Below are 25,330 nucleotides of genomic sequence, written 5' to 3'. Positions count from 1 at the left end.
ATATGAGACGATGTATCGCAAATAGTATGTAGTATAATATGTAATACACTGCGGGATTTGCTATGACTTTCGCCGTCTTGGCGTATTCGGTGTGTATTCGAGATAAGTTCATGAAAAATAGCCTAAATAGCAAACGGTCTCTGCAACATCAATCCTCCAGCGGCCGATTAAGCCCACTTATTCAGCTGTGAGGGGAGAAAAAAAAGAAGAAAGGATCCGTAAGTACCGCTGGAAGAAGAGGAAAGGGTCTGGAAGATTAAGGTAGGGCGAGTGGCTGGGATGCTGTTTGGAGGGGGGATGGATGAAAGAGGGAAAAATTGAGCCCCGTGATATTGCTTAATTTAAACGATCCTCGATATAAATTATTGAAATTAGGGGACGCGGAAGGGAGTTCAAGTAGGCGTGCTTGGAGGGGGGGTGGGCAATTCTTGCCGGGATATCCATCTCCGGAGTCCAAGAGCCCCTCCTCCTCCTCCCGCGACGCACAGTCTTTCTCCGCCTCCCGAGTCTATTTCACCCCTCACAATTTTTTAACCACTCCGCCTCTCGTCTTCTTTCTAACTACCTTCTTCCTAACTACTTATCAGAACGCTAGGTGTAAGGGAGAAAGTCGATTTGCTTAGTTTGTTCAGTTGCAATTTCTGCTGTGTTGTAGCCATGGAAAAATAAATGTATTCATTGCTCTTCTGCAAAAATTCTTTTGTTGTTACACTTTTTATAGTATGCCATATAAAACAGTTGACCCCTCGGATAAGCGTGATGTAAAACTAATATAGTGCGACTGAGAAGATCGAAATCCATTGGATCTCAACACACCCTCTTATTGATCTACTGTTGCGGCTGGAAATTATAGCAAAATAAAACTGCGGTAAAACAAGGCGCTTAGCCTTTTAAGTTTTGCCAGAAGTAACCTTTTTTTACATTGTTAACCAAATGCAGCAATTTGGATTTGCTCATATTTTACTCGTAGGAAGAAATATTTCAAAGTTATTTAGCTTTAATATGATGATTCTAAGTGGTATGAGTGCGTGTGACGGCATTTCCCATGGGAAAAGCGGAAACTCAAGGCCATGGTTGAAAATATGTTCTTACGTTTACCTTTAACGTTTCAATCGATGGGTGCTCTGAATTTTCATTTTTGGGATAAATTCATATTTTTTGGCTCGAAAAGAATGAGAATTATTCATCCGCTGCAGTAGTGCCGGTTTATTTGCTGTACAACATTTCAAATAGTGGACACAGGACAATATTGTTGAGGAGATACTCCCATAAATAAATATCCCGCTATCTGTTACGCCGCTGATTTAGACTCCATGCAGTGCACGAGAGTGATGCGGAAAGCTAGGTGCTATTATTTCAGGCTGTGAGACGCCATCCGCTGCTGCTCCTCTGATGTATCCCAAGACGCAAATTTTCAATGAAAGGCAATTTCTCTTATTTTTAATTACTTTAATGGGCTACTCCTTGAAAATGTTCTTGGTCCCAACTACTAAAACGAGAAAATGTCGCTTCGCTTCACTAAACCGTGAACTTTTACTTTCTTATTCCTATTAAATAAGCTATTTCGATATTAATTAATATAAATTGACTGAAATTTGTATTAGCTGCTCGCTTTGGCAGCCTCATTGGTTATTCAAACACTCGTCTTCTTAAACAATTCAATGAAATTTCCAACTTAGTATTTGAAAATAAAAATGTACGAGTGGTCCTTGATAATTCTCCTCCTTAAACTATCGATTTTCTCAAAAATGAAGCCAATCAGTGGTCTTCCATTAAGACGATTAAAATTCAGGTGCTTAATCAATATCCAGAACCCATAAAAAATTTTAAGTAAAGTTGATATGCTTATTGCTGTGACCCACAAGGTAGATATGCATTAAAAAAGCACTGAAGTTGGTTTAGAAACGAAAATTTGACAACTAATTCTTATTAAGTTGAAATTGATGTTTGTGTATTCGCTGAAGGCTAGAGTTCCCACGTCAACAATTGTTTTACACCATCGGTTTCATTGCCTCTAATGGTACGAATGCCGTGATACGTCAAATTATGAAAGGTATTCACCAACTCTCAATTATTGCTGTTAAGTGTTGGAGAGGCTGAATGAACAGTTGGGTTGTGGCTAGAAATCCTCCACATTTGAAGAGAATAGAGCGTTCTTCCTTCTCAACGTTTCAGATTAAGCAAAATGATTTCTTCTATTACAGAGACTCCTGCTGACTGATCCTCCGGTCTTCGACGTCAATCGGATTACTGTCAATGCAACCGGTTCGCGCGTCGCCCTCGCTGGACCGCGTGGCGTCACTGCTCTTCAGTTGCCGCGCAGATGGGGACCAGGAGCCAACTTCCACGGCGGGAAGGAATGCATTTCATGCCGGTGAGTGTCGCAAATAATACAGGAATTGACGTGCACTGATTATTTAATGAACGTAAGGGAGTTTATTAGTAGCTGTTGTCGTTAAATAGAAATAATCTTTCTTTTTGAGCTAGTTGCGTGTAGTGTCCAATATTACACCATTTTAATGTTTTTTTTCTTTTCAGTGAGTGTAAATGTACATGAGTGCTAAAGTTATCCCAAAAACCCGGTTTAATCATGTCTTTTCCATAATAACGAAATATGTAGGCCTAATAAGGGCGTACGTATGCCATTGCACGTCCTACATTATTTACTGTTCATACTTGATGTGCCCAAGATTCACGATCGTCCATTTGTGAGAAATATCTTAGTTTTATGTTTCGCCGTTGACTACGTAATTAATTATGTTTCAACATTATCATATCAATGCGATAGCTGACGTACCACGTCGCGCAGGTGGGCTACTCTCACACGAGCCGGTGTTTCTTCTGCAAGAATCCATGAATCGGTGATTCCGTAAGTTCAAGTTCGGTCCAGTGTGTCCTCTAGGATAATTTTTTTTTCGGTATGCATAATTTATGTGAGAGGGGGAGCGAATAGATAGTTAAGTGTTCTAGTTTACAATTTTGGAAACTTTTGTATGATTTGAGAGTGAAAGTAGGATAGAAACAGGTGAGTCGTGCGTCGTCGTTGAGTAAAGAATAATTCTCAGTGACGGATAGTGCGAGGGTGAGGTGAAATTTTCTCGGCATGACAATGAAAAACTGTGATCTGTAGTAAAAATATGATTTTATTTTGCTACATATTGTCCTTTGACTTCAACCGACTTGATCCAGCGTTGCTCCAACATCAGTTTCCTTCGCAAAAGTGAGAATCTGGAAGGCTGTGAAAAATCCATATGCACTCTCAAATTCTTCATTGGACGCAAAGAGTTTCCCAGAAACAAATTTCTTCAAGTTTGGGAACATATAGAAGCCTAAGGGTGTTAAATCAGGAGAATAGGGGAGATGATATGGCAAATCGCACCCAAAATCCCGTAGTGTTCCCATTGCCAACGTACCTTTGTGAGCAGACGCGGTATCCTGATGAAAGATGAATTTTTCTTTGTCAAGGCAAGCCTATTTTCGCCACTTTTGACATTCGGCTTGTCAAGAAGTATATGCTCGTATATGGTGTAGTTAACAGCCCTCTCGGTGGTATTTTTCCTTGGGGGAGACACAATAAGGTAGAAAAATCTATGCTACGAACATTGTGGAAAAAAACAAAAGACTGATGTTCGTTGAATGATGGAGGTAAGATGAATTGATTTCATCGGGCCCATCTCTTAATATTGGGAGTGTCAGAGTAACGGACGGTGGGTAAAACTCGGAGTTAAGAGCAGGCTGAGATCCATAGAGATTCATCAACCTCGCTGGAGGTTCCATCGCACAATAAAATAGTTCCTCATGCTGTAATATAACATGTCTCTTTTTATCAGTTAATGCCTAAACGAAGTATATAATAAACTTATGAGAAAATACTGTGGCTAATTTTTAATATAGCTCCAAACATTGTAAAATTTAAATTTCACGTTTTCCGTTCTCATACAAAATAATATGCGAAATCCCCCAAAAACTTTCATTGAGGTGGATTTTAGAATTTTAGATGGTCTCTGTAATTTTTACCGCTGGCATCACGTAAATTCCGAGCTTGAATATATAAATATCTTGCAAGGTGCAAACGAGAGAAATGAAGTTGAGACCACATCGACGAATTGCAAAAATAGAATTTTTATATACCTGCCAAATCAAAATCGTCTAAACTTTCCATTCCTAAGGGGCGTGGGAAAGTTTGGAAGTCTGCACGCTCATCGCCCTCGACTGCTATCGAAAATAAAGCAGTTTGTGGCTACTCCGTCCTATCGTAGCATAGTCAATAGGCGTACTGCTTTAAGTTCGGATCTATTGATCATTGGTGTTAATGCGATTGGGCAGTGGGCAATCGAACACCTTCGAGGCTTTCCCAGGCTCGGACCTCAGTATGGCACTATTAACTGTGGAATATGCTAATATATTCTCTCTCGACGAATTGAAATAAAAAACCCGATTGTCGTCATCCCGGCTGCCTATTTGGCGTACGTCCCATAGGTCGCCGGACTCGCTCTACTCCCTCATCGTTCGCACCTTTCCCCAGTCCTCCTATCCCGCTCCGGGCAGTCTTGTAGGGTATAGGTCGTGGAGGTGGAATCAGGAGGGAGAAATATTCCCGAGGGATGGAGCGAAGGATTACGCGATGCCGGGAATAATGGAGCGAGAGGCGGCGGAAGATTCCCATGCGGAGGTGGGCCCGCGAGCCCGTTTTCCGGTGGGAGGGAGGGGCAAGAATGGGTGGAATATATCTTTTCGCTGGAGGGGAGGAGGGCGGAACGACGGGCGGTGGGCTGGAAATTGAAGTGGGCGGGGGAGGGGGGGGGGGTGGTTGAAGGAATAGCGCGACGAAACTTCCCGGGCCGCGTGCGGGACTTGCCATAATGAGCCATTAATAACGGCTCCCGAGTCCGCATACTTTCTCCAGCCACCGGCGTCGGGAAGTCGCTGCCGTCAGGTGGGGGGTGCGAGCGGGGGTGGCGAGAGGTTAGCGTGGGGGGACGACTCGGGGCCCGTCAGAGTGAGTGGCGGGGGGAGCATCCCCGGTACGCCACGATGTACGAGACCCACAACCCTCTTGAGTGGGTACGTTGTCCCCGCCGGTGAAGAATCACACGAAATCCTCGGGTGGTCCCGTTGCAGATCGGTCGGAGAAGGAATTCGTCACGGCGGCGAGTCTTGACCTTTCCCGCCCGCCTCACCTGGGTCACCGCTCGCTCCTTTTGGCTGCTCAGGAGGGAAATCCGACGTCGGCGGCGGTGAGCACCGCTCCCTCCCGCGCCACATTGCGACTAGGTGTGAGGGGCGAGGGCAGGGGATGGAGGCCGGTCCCTGGAGACGTTCAGGATTAGAAGTAGACGGAAAATATTGGAGAGAAGGGATGGAAGGAGGGTGAGTTTTGGTGGTAGGATGGGAGCTTTTGGGTGCAGAAGGAAGAAGTCCTTAAGCGCGGGGATACGTATAATGACTATTGCTCTACGCTTCTTGATCTTCCACTTTCTTAAGTTCTTCGCTTCGCGCTTTTCCCTTTTGATCCCCTCACCTAACACCCCTCACCCCCCCTGCGTCGCATCCCTCCCCCCATTCGTGCCGCCGTCCCGTTCCATACCCACCCCTACATCCCTCGACTACCGCATCCCTTCCTGAAATCCCGAACGAAAGACTTCCAGCCCATTATCTAAAGCCGTGGCCTCGTCATAATATCGAGAGTAAAAATCGCAAGCTTTCATATTTCTTCCCGGCAAAAGTTTGTCCGTCTCTCACTGTTAGGTATTATTTAAACGGCTTCCGCGGCAATTTGGACGCTTAAGAATAAATAGCGGCCCCCACTTAAGAGGGCGTTGCCGCGAGGAGCGATGCGTTCGAATCACCTTCAGCATTCAAGGAGTTTCGAAAGTTTTTGAAACGCGTTCAAATCCCCTTCTTCTCTTAAAAGTGTTTAAAATTCAAGAACTTTTGGAACGTCGTATTCTCTTCCTGCCGTTAAAGGGACCAAGTTCTCTAAGGTATTATTTAATTTTTTTCGACTTAGAACTAGCGTGACAAATTCGTAGCCTAATTTCGTTGCTAGATATTTCGAGCCCTAGATCTAGTGAAGCTAACTATTTCGGTTAAGTGGGGCATTATATCGTTTTTACTTGCAATTGATGTGTCGCTACATGAATATCTATTAACTTTAACACACTGAGAGTTGTTACACGTCATCCTGTGTTAAACTGGCCACAAACGTTTGTCCCAGCCAGACATTTTCAACCATCAGAGAGTTGAAATTTCTATTCATTTTTTCGGAATAACGTATCTGTATTAAAGCTCAACTTGTTTCTTCAGTTAGACTACGCATTAGTCTCGGTATATATTGTATTCTTAAGTCAAATGATTTTATACGCAAAGGTATCCTCTCTTGCCCGCACTCCTCGATGGCTTACAAGTGTGAACCATTTCAGCTTTGCATTTTGTAGGCCCTCCTGTCTCAAAGGCATTGATCAAATAAACCGCTCATTACTTATAATCAACATTGCCATTCATGGATGGTTTTATTGGGTAATAGGACACTAGAAAAATTCAGGAAATACTTGTAGAGGAAAAAATCACGAGAAAAATTTTTATAATTCTTTCCTTTATCCTTATCAGCCGGATTTGATTCCAAATGTGTCCGTTGATATATAAAGATAAGCCAAGTCGCTAATTCAGGAAAGTGGGAAGGAAATATATAACTGTTTTCCTAAAACGCTTGTTAAATTGTTGTCATGAAAATTATTCCAAAACATTTGGTCCAAACTTTGGCCTTTTGATTTTCATGCAATGTGCTGGAAAAGAATATAGTGTAGATTATTTAAGGCCATAATACTCGTGAGCAGTCATAGCGTTTTAAAGTTAAATTTGAAAAAGATATAAAAACCTTTTTGGTTGGGGAAACCCGGAAATTTTCGGAAGCAATAGAATCAGAAATGTGGAAATATTTTAATTGTTTCACAACGGTACGTAAATTGAATTGGCTTGGTTATCGAAAAGCGTTTTCTATCCGATGAAAAATATTTGCATACCTCCTCCGCAGTGGTTTTCACGGTTTTTGGGGTAATTTGTCACTCGTCAATTTTGCGTAATATTATGATTTAATTTATTTACTTCCGAGGATGTATGCGAGGAAAGCATTACGAGGATTACTCGTTGGTCGTCATCCGCTGTATAGGCTCCCAATGCGAATATTCGATTTATTTTGGGAACGTATAAAGGTTATTGTCCTCGTTAATTCATTGATTGTGAACTCTTGTAGACCTAATACACGCAGTCAAGATCTCGTAGCACAGTTTAAGTTGAAGAGAGTGCATAGCATTTCCCGAAGAATCGAAATTCATCGTCATCGTGTAAGTACGAGTAGTATTAGAAGATTGGGTCGCGTCTTGGAAAAAGGACTGCTAAAAACGTGTGGCTATTTTTTTCATTCGAAAATCTGATGCGATGCACATGTCTCACCGCGCGGTATTAGTTTACATGCTTAGTGAAATCCATATTTCTCTTGTCCCCCCTTTAAAACCTAGCATTCATCTTATCTCATCACCACCACCGTCTCGCTTCCCTAGCCTGCCGTCCTCCAGGCCCCACCTTACTGTGTACATGCCACCCACGACCCTTCCCTCCCTCGCTAGACCCCTGTCCTCTCACCCGCATCGTACACATACCACCCACCATCTCTCCCACCATCCCAACAACGGTCCTTTAGGGAAGTACCCGCCCCCTTCCTTCCTTCTTCCCTCCCTTCACCTCCCCCCCGTCCTTAGCTATCTCTCCCCGTTATTTTGCCTTCCCACCACCGCGACATGCCTCGCGTAATAGCCTTTCTTAATGCTCCCGAATTCCCTCCTTATACGCACCCCCTCCTCCCCCGCGGTTCCTCACTGGAGAGCCCACCGTTCTCTACCCTGGCGAGGCTTACGTCTCTCTCTCCCAGCACACGCTCTCTCCTAATATTTTCCTCAGGAAGATTCGCCCCCCCCCCCATACCCACCCGCCCTCACTCCTCCATCTCGATCCGAGAGTCTTCGCCGCCAGCCGAATTCCATCGCGGATCCCGGGGGCCTCTTGAGGTGCAACTTTATGCGCCCCCCCGCCGGCGCGGTCTCCGGTTGTCAGCGCGAAAATGTGTATAATTGGTATGTCCCTCGACGAAGGGTATTGTACTGCGCGCTAGTGCGTCCGTCAAGCGACGGTATACTCCCGTTCCTTGCGTCGGGGAGTAGTGAGGGGGCCGTCTTAATTCATTGGATTGAGTGGAAGGGAAGGATTTAGAGGCGTTGAAATTTTAGAGAATATTGGGAAAAAATAAAGGTAGTTGTTTTTGTAGAATGATCGTAGAAGCAACTTTTGAAAGAGATCAAACGCAAAGTGTGTCCATTTCCATCCCATTGACTCTTGTAAAGTGTACCTAACGGCTGAGCCTAAGGCCTTTTGTAATTTTCTAAAGGTGGTGTCTTACTCAGATACATCACCGAACAATTTTCAAAATCTAAGAGATGAATTCCTGGTTTTTCATCTATTAATTATTCGAAATTTTTATATTTTTTCATCTGCTTTGATGTTTATAACGACAAGCTGTAGTCTGCGCTTATATTAGTGCAAATTATTGAAGGGTTCGCTATCTATGAAATAATATGACGAATGATCTTGTTCCTTGTGTAAAAATAAACGGCGATGGTTGTTATTCAAAGATTATTCTTTTATTCTCGTGTTCACCGTAAATACACTGAATCATCTTCAAGGTAGACTTCACATATCTCATGTCAAAAAATCATAGGTATGAAAAATAATTGTAAGTGAGCATTCTCTTCGAATATTATTTTCCAATGTATTTCTCAGCCTTTGATCGAGAATGTTTCTCCCCGACGTGTTTTAGGATGTGCAAGTTATTTGTTTTGCATCGGAAACGAATTGCTTCGTAGCTTTGATACTTCCCTGCATCGTTAGTGGCAATTGTGTCTCTTTATTGAGATGACTTTTGTGCATTTGTATTTGAATCATGCAATTGTGTGTGCATTTCTACTTCCAATAATGTTTAGACCATCCCGACGAAGTGGTGATCCCTTTCTTGCTCCGAGTCATCTCATTTTTCCATGTTTCGCAGTTTCTTTTTAATAGTTTATTTTCCATCCTTGTTGATGACTCTTCACAGCAACATAATCTCAGTTTCTCCCCATGATTTTGATTATGTGTGTCCCAAAACGGACAGAGGTGAATATTTCCTTCGTCAGTGAAATATTCTCTCGATCTGTATGAGAACCTCACGCATTGGTTCCCGGCGGAGACATTACCACCATTATTATTGCTGGTAAACGTTAGCCGTTGCTGTAATCGAGTGGCGATCTTTCGATTTTCCTCTTAATAAGTGTTTGTACTTATTTCCTTCATTGACTGTTTTCTTGCATTTGACGCCGTCTTATTTACGAAAGGAATCACTTTCGTGATATCCATTAAATGTGCTTGATGATGTACTTTCTGCTACGTACCTATGCTTAGTTCGAAACATTTTAGTGGGATCGTACAGATGCAATGAACCGTGCGAATTTTTAGTCATACCATTCATCCACGTATACTTTCACCCCCTAGGTTGAAGGATACTTTGCATTAATTTGGTTCCACACCCCAGTGAAGCGTGGAAAAAATCCTTACTAAGGGTCGGCGACATCTCTATAGTTTTTATGCCTTCATATTGAGCTGGTTCAAACCGCCATCATCCTTCATTCCTTCCTTAATTTTCAAATACTTGAATAACTACGAGGGTCATCCGGAAAGTAGTACCCGTTCGTGCCGCATGAAGTGCTGACGACGCGAGTAGCCGCTGGACGAGGTCAGATAGCTTCAGTGGCTTGTCTGCCTTCTCTGAGCCAAGTTGCGTGACGCTAGCATTGCCTGTGTTGTTTCTGTGATTGTTTACAATGTTTAAAAAAATTGAGAACGCCGCCAGTTGTGAAGTGAGGGCAGTGATTAAATTCCTCAATGCAAGAAACGTTCGCCCATGTGATATTCATCGCCAATTAAAGGAGGTGTATGGAGACAATGTAATGGACGAGTCGTCTGTTCGGCGGTGGTGTCGCAACTTCAACATGGGGAGGGGGAACACACACGACGATGAGCGTTCGGAGAGACCGTCTGTCATTACAGACCAACTGGTGAGCTCAGTTGACGAATTCGTGAGGAACGATCGGCGCGTCACAATTGATGACATCTGTGAGCATTTTCCCAATGTTTCTCGAACAATTGTTCATGAAATTGTTAAACACCATCTGCATTATGCAAAAATTTGTGCAAGATGGGTCCCTCGCGTATCTCAATGAGCTGGCGGCGAAGGACTATGCAGCAGGAATACAGAAACTTGTCACACGTTATGACAAATGCCTTAATTTGCTTGGAGATTATGTTGAGAAGTAGTTTAAAGTATCCTCTTTCAAATAAAATTTTTTATGTTTGTTAATATTTACTTTTGTCTTTTTATTTCACGAACGGGTACTACTTTCCGGATGACCCTCGTACAACAGTTCTCGATATTTCAATGATGATGTGTGTTCAAAAATGGTATAGGAGCCTAGTGAGTATGCTAACTTATTCCAGGAGTGGCCAATTGGTTCCTATAAGTCGAGTTCTCTGCTCCTCTGTTTTCTGTTTGCGTATTTTATTGTTAATATGTAGTTTAGAAGTTACAATTAGCTACCGGCGGTGGCCGAGATCCGGTCGTTCGATTTGCGAACAGGTCGAAATTCCGACCACTATGTTTTTTTTACTCCAAGTTAACTTCCGAACGACAGCAGTCGGGCTGGCAATTTGTCCCAGTTTAATACATCTACGTCTGCATAATACCCCGCAAGCCGCCGCAACGGCGTGTGGAGGGGGATGTCAGGTAACCACCCGTAAGAGACAACAAAACCACATGCAAAATCAACACACCCTTGCAAACCTACACCCACGGTGGCGTATGCGTTCATGCAAAAACCCTTTCGACTTACACGCATACAAATGCATTTACTATCAACTAACAAACACATACACCTAAGAATGCAGTAAAAATTTATCCATTAACGTACGAGCTAGAATTTGAAGAGTAAGAAGGTGAAATTCCACTACCACATGGAGATGCAGCATACAATGGTCTCCGCCCTCAAGGACACTGGAAGGGAATGTGACACAATCGTCTATGCAATCGATGAATAGATCTTCTTCAATTAATCGTCGTTCGAGTAATTCAGTCAGCTAATAAATTTCTTATTAACATGAAATGAGGTATATGTTTTAGCGAAATGGCTTTTTAACCTTCGAAGTGAATCCGAAAGCACACTTCTCCTGCATTAGTAGTCTCCTTAGATGTTAGATCTGATTCGCATCGTGGCTACCCTTTTGTGCTGATCTTTGTGCTGTTTCCGGATACTCATACTCGCCCGGCACCAACCGATGAAACTGTTCCCTTTCTGAGGCCGAGTTCACTCGAATTAACGGAAGTCTAATGTTTGCCATGAGAATGGTTGCAAGGAAGAGATGTCTTTAGGATCGTGGGAGGGTGCAAGAGAGGGCAGATGTTAAAACCGGAAGAAATCGGTAGTTTTTGATGGGAGATATGGGGTAGTGGAGAATGGGAATGAATGTGGAGGCTTCTAGTACGTACATCCGTATAAGACGCTTGGCGGCTGGGAGATGCAGCAAGAGGAGTAACAAGGGAATGCAGCTCCTTAAGGAAATGCTACACATCCGTGCTAATTCCCTTTTCCATTCAAATTATGAACCGGCTTATGTCGTGATACACCCCGACTCCGCACTCAACTGATTTATGGAAGTTATTAAAATTCTGGAAAGATTGGGAAATTTATCGCCCGTTATAACAAGGTAGAGGAGAGGTTAGAGGTGAGAGGGAGGAAGGGAAACTTTGCGATTCCTTTTATATAGCATCTCGCGCGGGTGCGAAATTGTCTTATTGAGGTTATTCCTTCGGGGAAGGGAGTGAGGAGTGGTGTTGCTACTTGCCTTTCTGTTTCGTGTTTTGTTCGTTTGCATTCCCCACTTTTTTTTTCTTCCCCCCCCCCACTCACCCGAGCGGTTCACCCGCCCGGCTCCTCCTTCCCCTTCCCCGGAGCCCTTCCGCGGTGCCCTCCCCCGTGTTCTCTTAATTTTGATGCAAGGCCCACCGACTTTTCTCCATTAATGCTTTTTCCGTAATTTCTCAGTGGTAACGGCCGCGAACTCGTTTAAATCCGCGGCAGTGCCTAAGTGCTCAACCGTGCACCCTTCTGTCGCCTTCCCACCCCTGCCCTCCAGTTTTTCCACTCCTTCGCTCCTTACTCTTCCCATCCCCAATTCCCACAACTCTCTCTCGCACCGTCTCCATGTTTCTTTCTTATTTATGAGATTTGGAAACCATAGTCTGCTGTTGCTCCTGTTTCCCTCCATTCACCCTTGTGTTCTTCGCTCCCTTTCCCTCTCTCTCTCTCCCACGTTCTTCCCCCCCAATCCTCCCTTCCTCCCTCAGTAGTTCTTTGGTTCAGGTCTAGAGTCGGACTTTTTTTTTCGACTTCCCCACCAAAGTTTCGAATATAGCCTGTTTTATTAAGTTTCACTTTGTGTACATTTCCCCCTTAGCATTACGAAACCGCTCTTTCGAGATTCGTGAATTCAGCAAGCGGTTATGATAATTAAAAAAAAACGGCTGAAAATACGGTACCAATAGGGGAATGAATTTGCACTGGCAGAAAAATAAATATTGGGTAGTGTATTACAAAAATATAGTCAATTTTAAGAGTCCTACAAAGATGACCATTATAACGTTTATTATCCGTATATGTAAATTGGTTTCGTGCAAAGAGTTAATCTTGAATATGAGGTAGTTACGAATAGTTCCCTGATAAAAATATTAAATTGAGTCAAATAACGTACTCTGTTTTCATAAGCCGTGATTATGAACGTGCATTTCAATATACACAAATTTTAAATTATCAAATGCATTGGATACAGAAGCCTTCACAGGGATGGTGTTCATGACATGGGCGTTGAGTAAGGATGTGAAGTAAAAATAAGTGCAAACTTTTATAAGGAGTGTAGTTTTTTACCGTGTAGAAACATGGTCATTGAGGCAAGACGATAGGCGAAGATTGGAGGTTTTTGATATGTGGGTGTGGAGAAGGATAAAAAGGGTGAAATCTTGGAAAAGGAAACCATAGGTATGGTGGGGATGGAGTGAATATTTTTGGGAAAAATCCAAGGAAGGCTGGAAAGGTGGATGCAGAGCATTTTGATTGGCGATAGAATGTTGAAGACTGTGAGAGAAGGGAGGGCATTAGGCGAGTGCGGTAGTGGGAGGAAAAGGATTGATAAGTGGGAGTGAATGAAGGGAGATAAAAGGTTTACGGAATCGGTGAGCTGTTGAATGTGGTGTTAGGTGTCAGGTTGTTTCTGTTAGACGAGACTAAGAAATATAGCGATGATTTACGCCTATAAAAAAGTACCTTAAACGATAAACGTACATATATATGTGTGTGTGAATATGTGTATATAATATATATATATATATATATAGACATATATATACATACATATATATATATTATATATATAGGCATATATATATAGGCATATATATATATATATATTTATTTATTTATATACACATACCCACATGCATACTCAAACACGAAATCCCGCCAAACGGCGAACAAATACTCATTCACGTAGAAATAGATATAAGGAAAAGGGATAGGAACAGACCTCTAGGAAATATTTTTACCCTCGTGATTTGCCCAATTCCACCTTCCCCACCTCAACTGTGTTCGTCCTTTATATGTGTTCCTTTCCTTATATCTATTTCTATGTGAATGAGTATACATATATATATATATATATATATATATATATATATATATATATATATATATATATATATACATACACACACACACATATATCCACCCACACATGTTGTTTTAATAATAGGATATATTAGCTTTGGCTAATAATGATTTTAATTATAATAATACTCTTCAGTAATAATATCTTCAAGTAGTCATTAAAATCCTTGAGTTTCGCTGTTTATGTAGGCAATATTGTGAATGCAACCGGAATTCCTCGAGACTTGATCGTTTGGTGTATGTAAAAATTATTTTAAATAATAATGTCCTTATTTTTTACGTGAAGTAAATTAGCTTTGAACCGTGGAATAGAATTAGAGTATGCACCTTGTGAAGGAGAATATTCAGAAATTTTTTGTAGAATAAATTCAAGTAAATCTTAAGGCGCAGATATCTTCAATTTTCATTTGGAGTTCCTCTCAGTTAAGTTCAAATTGCTGCCAAACGCAGCGTCAGGGTGCGGCGACTCATTTGTTTATGTTGAGTTGATACAGATTAGATCCATGTTCAACCCTCACTAATTAATTATGATCGGGAAAACTCTTGTCGTTATTTTCATTAATTTTCTCTCCCGAGATAATTTCACTGAAGTAATTATTCTCCAAACGTTCCGCTAAAAGTGTCCCTTCGGATGAATCGGGCTTCCTGATGCATTGGCTTATGGTAATAGTTATATTTCCCCCCAACAGGCACAGGCAAGAGAGAGAGAGCTCTTGTTTCCCACCGGGCGACTAAACTACTTTCGCGGATATCCCTGTTATGTTTATGGAAAAAGGATTAGCCACTCTGGGAATGGAATGGCGTTGACTTGGAACTTCGCGCCAGTCGAGGATTTCGGTGGAGCGGAAATCTTAACTTTCGTTGGCCTGAGAACCCGCCATCGGGTGCAGCCGAGCCGTTTTCCGTCGAGCGACTTTTGCTCGGGATTTCCGAAAGGCCTCTTTAGGGGATTATAGCGGAAAGGCTGGGGATGAGGAGTTTGGTTGAGGGTTTTCGGTGCGCTCCAACCGCGGCGGGGAACTCGCGGATTGAAAAGGGAAGAGGTTGTCAAAAAGGGAGAGCCGGGTCCTCCATTAGGTACGTGCCGGGCCATTGAACAACGAGCAGCCTTCCGGAGGTTCACCCAATGCGACGCAAGTCTCCTTCCTGGGTGGGGAATAAGCAGGGATCGGAGCCGATGCCTGGGGTTTGCGGTGGCGAGAATTTAGTCAAAACTCGTAGAACGTGTGTGAGAAGGAATTAAACCTACTCGACGATATCCCCACAACCCTCCTCTCCCCGAGAGCAGTGCCAACCGCGATGTTGGTGGAATCCAAACTCTTTCATTTGCCTCCGAAAGTGAATTCCATTGGGTATTTCGGTGTCTTCCGAGGAGCGGGTTTTATGGGTAGATTCCACGTTGTTTTACTCTACTTTGCAAGATGGCGTCCAGCTCTGTGCTTTACGTGCTTGGAGTCATGGTTAAGTGGATGAGTTGAGTGACGTTTCTTTGAGACAATCATACGATTATTTGTTAAGGTTTTCGTTTTTTCATTTAGTCCATATCAACGTGGCCAAAATGTTAAAATTTTCTTGGCTTAATTTTCTCATGCCTGTGAGAAATCAATATCAACATTTTCAACATCAACGCTATGGAATTATACGTGTATAAATCATTATCCAAGGAAGTACTTGAATCGGCGAACTTTCGCTAGGTTTGTAATTCTCGGTTCACCCGGCATTGCGAGTTTTTACTAGAGTTAATTCAGCCAAATACCCTATTTATGGCTCCTCCAAAGCCCTTATTTTCCTAGCTCTTTAATACAACTGTATTGAACTATGAGATGTATTCTTCAAATGAAGATCCTTTGACTACTTATTTTCAGTGCTGTCTAAAGTCATAATGATCATAATCCCTATTCTGATGAACAGCATTGCTTTTTCTTGCCAACATTACTATTGCATAATGCCGGTTATATAAGTGTAAGATTTGCTATAATTTATCTCTTATCTCCCATGTTATTATAATAAGAATGCATATGTGATTATTGAGGACCTTTACTCCGGTGCACTTCCATTCTTCCAAACTGTTCAACTGTAACGACGGAACAAGAGTGCTCGATGGAACACATTTTATTTCCTATCCGTTCAGGATATACTACCTTGATCAAAAATTTCCCGGAATTTATTCAGAAAATTAAAAATACAAGTTTATTCATCTAAATCTATATTGTCCCCTTCAAAGTAATCCCCATCGACTGCAACACACTTATGCCAGCGCTTGATCCAATCCTCGAAACATTTTTTATATTCGGTTTTCGGTATGTCCATCAGTGCTTCCTGCGATTTTTCCATTACTTCCTCTCGGCTGCTAAAACGCGTTCCCCGTAATGGTTTTTTAACTCGATTGAACAGAAAGAAGTCACAGGGAGCCAAATCAGGTGAATTCGGTGGCTGTTGGATGGTATTTGTTGCATTTTTCGTCAAAAAATTACGAATAATGATAGCACTGTGCGACGGTGCGTTATCATGGTGCAAAATCCACGAGTTTTCTGCCCACATTTCTGGTCTCTTTCGGCGAATTGCTTCACGCAAACGTCTCATAACGCCCAAATAATACTCTTTGTTTACTGTCTGGCCTTCTGGCAAAAATTCATGATGCACTACACCGTTGTAATCCATGAAAACCGTCAGCATTGCCTTCTTTTTTGACTGAAAACGACGTGGTTTTTTTGGTCTCGGCTCATTTGGTGAACGCCATTCACTTGCCTGATGTCTGGATTGCGTGTCGTACTCATAAACCCCCATAAATCTCGTCTCCAGTAATGATCCTTTTGATGAATGTGGGATCGGATTCAGCCTCGCAAATCATGTCTTTTGCGACGTCAACACGGTCTCTTTTTTGCATGAAATTGAGGTCTTTTGGCACCAACTTTGCTGCTACACGACGGAAACCCAAATCATTAACCACAATGTCTTGGGCGGATCCATAGGCAATGTTCAAGTCCTCCGCTTTTTCTCTGATGGTTAATTTGCGGTTATTGACCAACATTTCTTTTACTTTATCAATTTTTTCACCGACTTTCGATGTCGATGGTCTGCCACTGCGTTCATCATCTTCGATTGACTCACGACCACTTCTGAACCGCTCGTGCCACTGGTAAACGACCGTTTTTTTTAGAGAATCGTTGCCGAAACACTTTTCCAACATTTCCAACGTCCGTGCGCCACTAAATCCGTTTTTTACGCAAAATTTAATACAAGTTCGTTGTTGCAAATTTAAATCCATTTCTGCAATTGTAAAAAATCGCCAACACACACAGAGATAGATGTACTCTTGGCTACGTAACTTTTGCAAATGTCAAGTTATGACACTAAGATTTAAAGGGAATATCAACAACAGATGTACCAATTTAACAAAAAAAACAGAACTCAAATCGGAACGATGGGAGCGCCACACGGTGGTTATTCCGGGAACTTTTTGATCAAGGTAGTAAGCCTAAGGGTGGTTTAAGTCTGTGTCTTTATAACCCCTCTCCTAGAAGAGCCCTTGGATAATTCAAAGTGCCCTTATGGTAATTGAACTATATTTAGATCACTTTTTTTATACATGTACTATCCATTTCAAACAAAAGTCACCTATTTTTATCTTGTCATGCATTGTTGCTTATGATAGCACTCATGAATGTGAATTTTTCTCTTTATGCTGTTGTAAATAATGACTGGAACTTATCACCTTCTTTGGAATTGCAGGGGTATCATACAATATGCATCATATTCCTTTTGGTACTCATCTACCCTCGTTAAATTATGCCAAAAATATTAACCTAAGATTGATTTTTATGAGAGTAGCAAAGATTTCAATAGTGAAAAACAGAATCTTAACCTGGAAATAACCGTCCATTCTTTTTAGGGCAATATTAAGAAAATACCCTCTTGTTTTCTAGTCATTCATATCCACAATTAGTTATTCGCATATGAACACGTGTTATATTACTGTTTTATAGTGGGGTCGAATTGATGTTCACGTTATTAATTGTGTTAAGCGAATTCCAAATTATAAAACCAGGATAAAACTACGTTTTCATTATTGCATAATGTTGAATAGTTTGCATCCCTCCTGGGACAATGGATTAAGAATGACAACATGATAATGCTGGGTACTCAGGAATATCCTTATGAAAGGAGAGGCAGTCGTTAACGTAGATATGAAATTGTCTATTAGAATGCCATAATCAGACTGACCCCGCTCGCGAAACATAACAAGGGTCAAATAATTTGGTTATGATGATGAGATTTTCAACTTTTTTCTCGAGATGAGAATTTCATCTGTTTCAATGGAAGACTATTTAATGAAACAATCCTTGCGCATGGGTCTTTACTTTTATTTCAATTAGCCTTAGTAAGATCCACTTGCCCTCCTTTCCTGCGGGAGGAGAAAAATACGATTGAACTTTCTTTTCTGTATTCTTTTCCTCCTCCTAACTTCATGGTAGTACATCCCCAGCGTTAGTATGGGTGTAGTTCGATCCCGCCGCGCAAATAGATGTACCATGTAAGCATCAAAGTGTACAGAAGCTCCGTGCAGTATATTTTAATTTGCGGGTGTGAGTTGTCACTAATTTCTTTAATCATATTGCTAAAATGGCTGCAGGTGACTTTTGTAAATAAACCGCAAGCTTATCGACGTTATTATGGTATAAGTGAACTATTTCTCCCTTCGTATCAAACGAAATTGCATTGATTGAGGCCAATTGTTTTCTGATCTTTGTCTGCCTTGATTTGTCTCCCACCCATTAACTCTGTTAGTAGTCGGAAAGGTTGCTAGTAACTTGAATTTGAGATTGGAGCTCTAAGGTGAATGCTGCAGAAATTCCAACAATAATAGGCAGGATGGCTTTTCAATCCATTCTTCAACAAGTATGTTCAGGATTCATGGTGGAGCTCCGGTATCGTAACATGAACAACCCAAGCAATTGTTCTTGCCATATCAGAGTGCCCATTTCGGCACCCAACCTCTCTCACCCATGCACCTCTCTTAATACAATGAGTGTCAATGATTTTTCAATTTGCCGAGTAATCGTATGCGCATGTTTTTGAGAAATTCATTCCAATATCATCCGGAGGTATGTTTTTGTACGTCATGTTAATATAATGTGTTTATTTAATTGAAGTGTTAGTTTATGAATCTGTTTCGAGGAATACGTCCATACTGGGGGATTTCCCACCCATGGGACACCTTCGACGTCCCACTCCAGGAATGTCAAATACGTAACGTCTGAGAGGTAGCCGAGGACACGACGGTTTTTTCCCTTACTCTCGCTTGACTTCCCTAGCTTCTCGCTCTCCGGGATGGAAAGAAACTCACCTCTTCCACACACCCCCATCCCCTCTCCGCCCCCTCCCCAACTGCTCCATTTCTTCCCCGAGGAGGGAACTGTGATGGGACGTAGAGAAAATCGAGATAATGCGGTTAAGGCCCGTAACTGCCTCACAAAGATCACTGGAATGGGATATGGAGAAGTCGGTGTGTGTGTGTGTGAGTGAGTTTGTATGGGCGCGCGTAATTTGTTCCCTCACGCCATTTCCTCCGCCAACTCTCTTCCCCTCCCCCTCTCCACCCCTACCTTCCCGCCTTTTCCCCCAAGACGTAACGCCGGCTAAATACCCCCGCGCATCCCTTCTACGACAGACCCAGCCGCCGACCTCTCCCTCTCCCCCCCCCATTCTAGGGTTTGTTATTTTTTTGTTTTCTTTATTTTCTTTCAGCAGTGGGAATGAGGGAGGGGAGGACAGTTTTTTTTGGGGGTGGCGTAGGCGAGGGTGCCCACGCGACTTCCCCGTCTACCTCCTGCCTCCCCCCCCCTTCACCCCCTCTATCTTTGTGTGAGAGGGTTTTCTTCCCGGCTGTTACCCCCCGTATTTATGCACCCCGCATTGCATCATGCTTGTAAGTGTGCGGCTTTGTTCTTCCTCCCTCGAGCTCCTCTCCCGCCGCCGAGGAAAAAGAAAAGAGACCTCTCCGTATTGTCCTCGTTCCTTCCCACCTCCTTCCCTCCATCGCGCGGTCCCCCCGATCCCTCCCTCCCCTAATTCCTCCTTCAATTTAAAACTTTTGTGCTCGCGCGAAGATCTTGCACTAATCATTTTCCGACCGACGACGTCGATTATTTCACTTGCGATCTCTGCCCGTGATTGGTGAAGTAATTTATTCACCCGAATCCATTTATATTCATCTACAATAAATCCTATCACCACGACTTCCATCGTACGGTTTTGACATCATACGGACTCACACCGGGTCATCGAAAAAGATGCGGTGCTCATTTGGCTGAGGATGACGAGTGATATTAATGTAGTAATGATTGCTCTCCGAGGCACGTCTAAGATTAGTGAATCCGTAACCTCTTCCCGTCTTCCTCCGCCTTTCTTCTGATTTCTTCCCATCTTCCTTTTGAGCATTCATTCGTCCCCCGTGAGCCTCACCTTCCTCATCCGCATAATTCTTGCCCTCCCTCCCCTCTCTTAAGCCTTAAATAAGTCTCCTCGGTTTATTCCTTATTCGCGATCCCCGCCAATGTTCATTAGTCTCATCCTCATCCAGGTGAAGGTTATGGGCTTCTCGCCTCCTCATCCCCGCTTATTATTCCTCCTTCCGCGCCATCTCGATATTTTATGCTCGTGCGATGTTCCTTTTCCCGTCGAGTTAAAAGTTCGTTTTAAGCCTAGTTTTCCGTAATTCTTGGATTATTATGGCATTAGTTAACGCAGTCTTAATGTCCTTGAGTAGAAGTGGAAAATGCGTTATCTGTGGCTCCGGGGGGGAAATATTTCATGGAACCGTAGTCTCGGGGGAAAAAATCAGTTCCGTTTTCTCTAGTGCGTGCGTGCATGCGTGGCCACATACCTTTAAGTGTAATCTGCAGCGCTTTGCTAATGCTCTCCGTAATGAATATTGCCGTGGCGTAATTATCATGCTTAAGTAATGGGTTTGAAATTAGCAAGGCGTGAAGTATTAAGAATTTTCCTTGTGAAACACCTGGTTTTTCACATCATAAAGTATGGCTCATTTTCTTCATTTTCAACTTACCATATGGCATCAAGGGCTTTACGACTTCAGCGTAGAAGATGTCCACATAGGGTCTTGTGAAGCTCTCTCTCCTTAGTTAAATTCAATGTTAAATATTTTGTTATTCATTGTTGTAGAATCTTAATGATTTTCTCGTTTGTCGTCTAAGTGAAAATATGGAATAGTTATACTCTAATCATATACTGAAGTAATTTAACTTAATTTCGATATTGTATTTTTTTTCGGCTGCTCCTCTTTGAGTAGTAGCGTGACGACCTATCGATCACAATTTCCTATGAAACCCCTTAAAATTGTTAATTTTACATTTCTGTTGTTTATTTGATTTGTTTAGTTGCCACTGACGGCTATAATTAGGTAAATCTGTTTTCAATTCAGTATTAATCCGTTTAAATAAATGAGCAAAGGTTTTAATTTAAATTAAATCGAGAGTAGACTGGCGGGTTTTCGTAACTATCAGAAATAACAAGACGATCAGTTGTGATTGAGTTTAATTTTTGGAAGGATTTTTCATTCTTTTGTTTAACCTAGAAAGGTGGGAAGAGGTCGAATTATTTTTTGCCGTGTAGATTCTTAAATAGTTCGTGATTACTCCCAAAAATATTCGCGTTGGCTTTTTCTCGTCACTAAATCCACAATGCTGTCGAATATAATTTGAAAATAGCGACCTATGATGTGTAGTAATGTCTTCGATTTTCTTAGTCATGAATATCACTTCAACCGGTCTGCATATAAGTTCAGCGTAAAACCTTTGATGAGAGAACAATAATAATGTCATCGGGGTATTTTCGTACCAAGAATGCACCCATCGATTCGATCTAAAATATTGCTAATTTTAATACAGTATAGTCAACATAAAATGTCAAGAAAGTGTACGGAAAATTGTGGAAAGTAATTTTCATTTCATTAATTCTAAAATTATTGGTTACAAATGTTTCTCAAAAGTTCGAAATGCCATAATTCTTTCTAAACTTTGCAAAACGTTAAATTTTCATCCGCAATAGAATGAGACTTCTCAGCGATCGTGTCGCATCATGAATCTGTATTTCCGTGAATATTTCGCGTCGCCTTTGATTATTAATTGTGTGTCTTCAGCTGAAATATTAAAGAGCGTCCTTTTTCAAAATCTCTCTCGCAGGCACGAGTAGGAATGTAAGTGGGGGTCGGGGGGGGGAAATATGGGGGGGGGGCAGGGCGTAGTCCTCGAGGCAACAGCAGTTTATAGTAGTCTATTCACATTTCACCCCGACTCATCGTCTCATGCATAAGCGATACACTGCAAAATTCTTCGGAAACGCCTCATACTTTTTTCTCCCTCTCCCGTTCACCCATTCCATACTTAAGCTCTTCGTACCCTTTTGAGGATGCATCTTTTTACTCACCCTTTGACCCTTAACCCTCTCTCGCGACGGAATGTTCTCCATGCTACACCCTCCCTCCCTCATCGTTCGCCTTCCTTCAACCCGTCCCCCATCCCACCACCCTCTTTTATTTTTCCCTCCTTCCCTCCACCCCTTAGGTAATTACCACTCCATCAACCTTCTCCCATCACTCCCGCCATCCTCCCCCCCCATCCTACGCATCGCCACCCCTTCGTCTCCTTCCCCTGCTTTTTTTTCCATCTTGTTTTCCTTCTCCAACCTCCTCCCCTCTTTTTCTCTTCCTCACTCCCTCTCTCTCCTGGCCATCGTCATCATTGAACCGCCACCCTCAGACATTTTGAATTGTTTCCTCTCCCTCCCTGCTCCCTTCCACTTAATCTCTCTATTTACTTCCCATTAATGATCCGGTTCAACTCATCCCACTTTCTCCTCATCTCTCACTTCCCTCCCGTTCCATTCCTTCAATACCATCTCCCTCTCTCTCGCTGTCTTTCTTCTCCGCAATTTCACCCCCTTTCCCTTCCTCACCCGCGAATCTGTCTGTCCCCAGCCCATTTACCTTCATTTCTGCCCATCCGTCCTCCCCTTTTTGTTCAACGACCTTATATATATATGCCCTTCAGTAAATCTCTTTTTTTTTTCTAAATCCTCTTTCATTCATTCCTCTCATTCTCCTTCGGATACATCTCATTCTCTCTCTTTATTTAAGGACACAGACCTTTCCGAAAAGGGGAGGGGATAAAACGGTGGCGGTATTGTTATCGAAGTTACAATAGAAAAAAATGCAAGTATCATCCTGGTCGCTGTTTACTTTTCCACGCGTATCCGTACTCCAATTGACGCTTCAGTTCCAGTTTTGTGAATGCGAGGTTTGTTTTTTCGAGTTTACCCGGGTAAACATCACGGAAATGCGATGTCGAAGATCTCAGTATTAATTGCCGAGGTAGTGTTTACATTTACCAGCGGCTGCTGCCGAAAGATTGGGAAATATTTTCTTTTGTGTTGTTACAGTTTTTACTCAAAGCTCTGCTTCATTTTGTAACAATCACTGCTTCCCAACGATATTGTCTTCGCATTTGAATGTAGGATCTGCAATTATCTTGGATAATGTCATCGTTGCAGCAGTTTTTCAAAGTAATTTTAATCCGTCCAAATAATTTATCCGTGTAGTTTCGTTGTACTCATGTATCTAGAATGCATCACCGAAGTACTCCACAAAAAGTAATATATTTTATGCATAATAGATGTTCTGGAAATTATATTATGAGTCTTTCTGAACATTTTACCTTAGTAGCATCATGACAGTTATGAAAATATATTAGCGCAAGTCAGTTGATATGATATTTTCCATTCGACACCTAAGTGTCAAATTAAAACAAATTTATATATTTTTTAACTTTAATGTTGTTGTCTTTCTGCAAGGGAGTATATAAGGTCTACAAATGTTTGTCAAAGTGTGTACATTTATCCAATTATTATATGAGAAAATAGGCGCACAGCTATCCCTTTATTCTTACTACCATAATGATGAAGGGAAAAATCCCCGTATAATAAATTACGGTTGCATTACCCGAAGGAAAGATATTTTTTGGTGATTTAAGTGAAATTTCTTCACGGAATCAGTGCTATTAACTGAAAATCGTGTAAATAACCACTCTGAATCGTTATGTTTGTCCTGAGCAAGCTATTAAAATGGTTAATATCATTTGGTAATTATTATTCATTAAGTTTATTATGTTTGAAAATAAGGATACTACATTTATGAAGGAGTTGATGTGATGCTTACATCAGATTTTGGTATGCTACTTTCTTTCAGTGTTTAACCTAAAGCCATGTAGCCATTATAGCGTAGACGATATTCTCATGTCAATAAAACCCGGTTCTTATGCTTACTCTCGGCTGAAGCGGGGCGCTGTAACTTTCTGGATGCTAGTACTTAGAAAACCACGATCTGTCGTAAGAAAATACCCTGGCCCCTAACCGTGAATATGTGATTTTACACACATTAAGACTAAATACGAGATGATGAACTAATTCTCACCTATTGTAGCATTAGTCCTGTCAATACGCCTTGAAAAGATGTCTCTCTGTAGCATTGACGTTAAATGTATTATTATCCCCATCGTGCTACGGCAGGAGAGATCATATCTATAGAATTAGAGAGATTAAGTGTAGAACAAATAGATTTGAGATGTCATTTTTCCCTCGGACGATAAAGGATCAGAATAACGTTGACCGACCGGGAAAAGGAGGGAAAAGTATTTTGGGTCAAAAATAATCCCCCATTGCTGCACACCCTAGCGGTGGCTTGCAGGGTACTATGTTGTAGCTTGTCTAAGCACCACACTATTATCGTAAGTATTTTGTTCAGCCACTCACTGCCTAAAGGCATGTTGCTGTGAATTTAAATCAGTTTCATGATATATATTAGGGAACAAATGGTATTTCTCTATCGCTCTCTCATCTGAATAAATAGAATTTTTTCGGCTCGAGCTGGATTTAGAGAAAATAATTATAAATGTAATTTGTCGCTACAAGCCTTCGATTTTAATTTTTAGTGTCAAGAATTTAAAGTTAAAAACCAGTGGAGGTGTGCCTTGAATCAGGAAGTATTTGAAATTAGGATAGAAATACCTGTGGGGAGCTTTGGGAAGCGAGATAAGCCTTCCCCATGACGCAGTCAGATTTCTTGACAAGGAAATATTTTTACTCTTGTGATCCGTTCGATTCCGCCTTCCCCACCTCTATTGTGTTCGTCCTTTATGTGTGTTCCTATCCCTTTTCCTTATATCTGTTTCTGTATATATGAGTATTTATTCGCCGTTTGGCGGGATTTCGTGTTTGAATGTGTATTTGGCCAATGTGGCTCATCTCTTTCTTCTGGCTATGCGTGCCACGAAACGCACTGTTCCTTTCCTGTATGATGTTGTATGAATTCTAACCCACTGTCCTTTCCTTTCTATGTGTATTGTCTATTTCTCCTTTGGTGGGTGAAACTGCCCCCTGACGCCATCTCTTGGCTGAAA

The 25,330-nt window shown here is 41.9% G+C and overlaps 1 protein-coding gene across 1 annotated transcript in view; it reads left to right on the top strand.

The window, feature by feature from the left end:
* mbo (Nuclear pore complex protein Nup88) overlaps positions 1–25,330 on the top strand; it is a 361,088-nt gene that overhangs the window by 230,872 nt on the left and 104,886 nt on the right. The window contains exon 2 of the mRNA XM_071591761.1: positions 2,205–2,374. Coding sequence (XP_071447862.1) covers positions 2,205–2,374 — 170 coding nt within the window. The remainder of the gene's footprint in view (positions 1–2,204; positions 2,375–25,330) is intronic.

The sequence above is a fragment of the Hetaerina americana genome, unplaced genomic scaffold (assembly GCF_022747635.1).
Source record: "Hetaerina americana unplaced genomic scaffold, ioHetAmer1.1.p SCAF_5, whole genome shotgun sequence".
NCBI lineage: Eukaryota > Metazoa > Arthropoda > Insecta > Odonata > Calopterygidae > Hetaerina > Hetaerina americana.
This window is presented reverse-complemented; position numbering and strand designations above follow the sequence as displayed.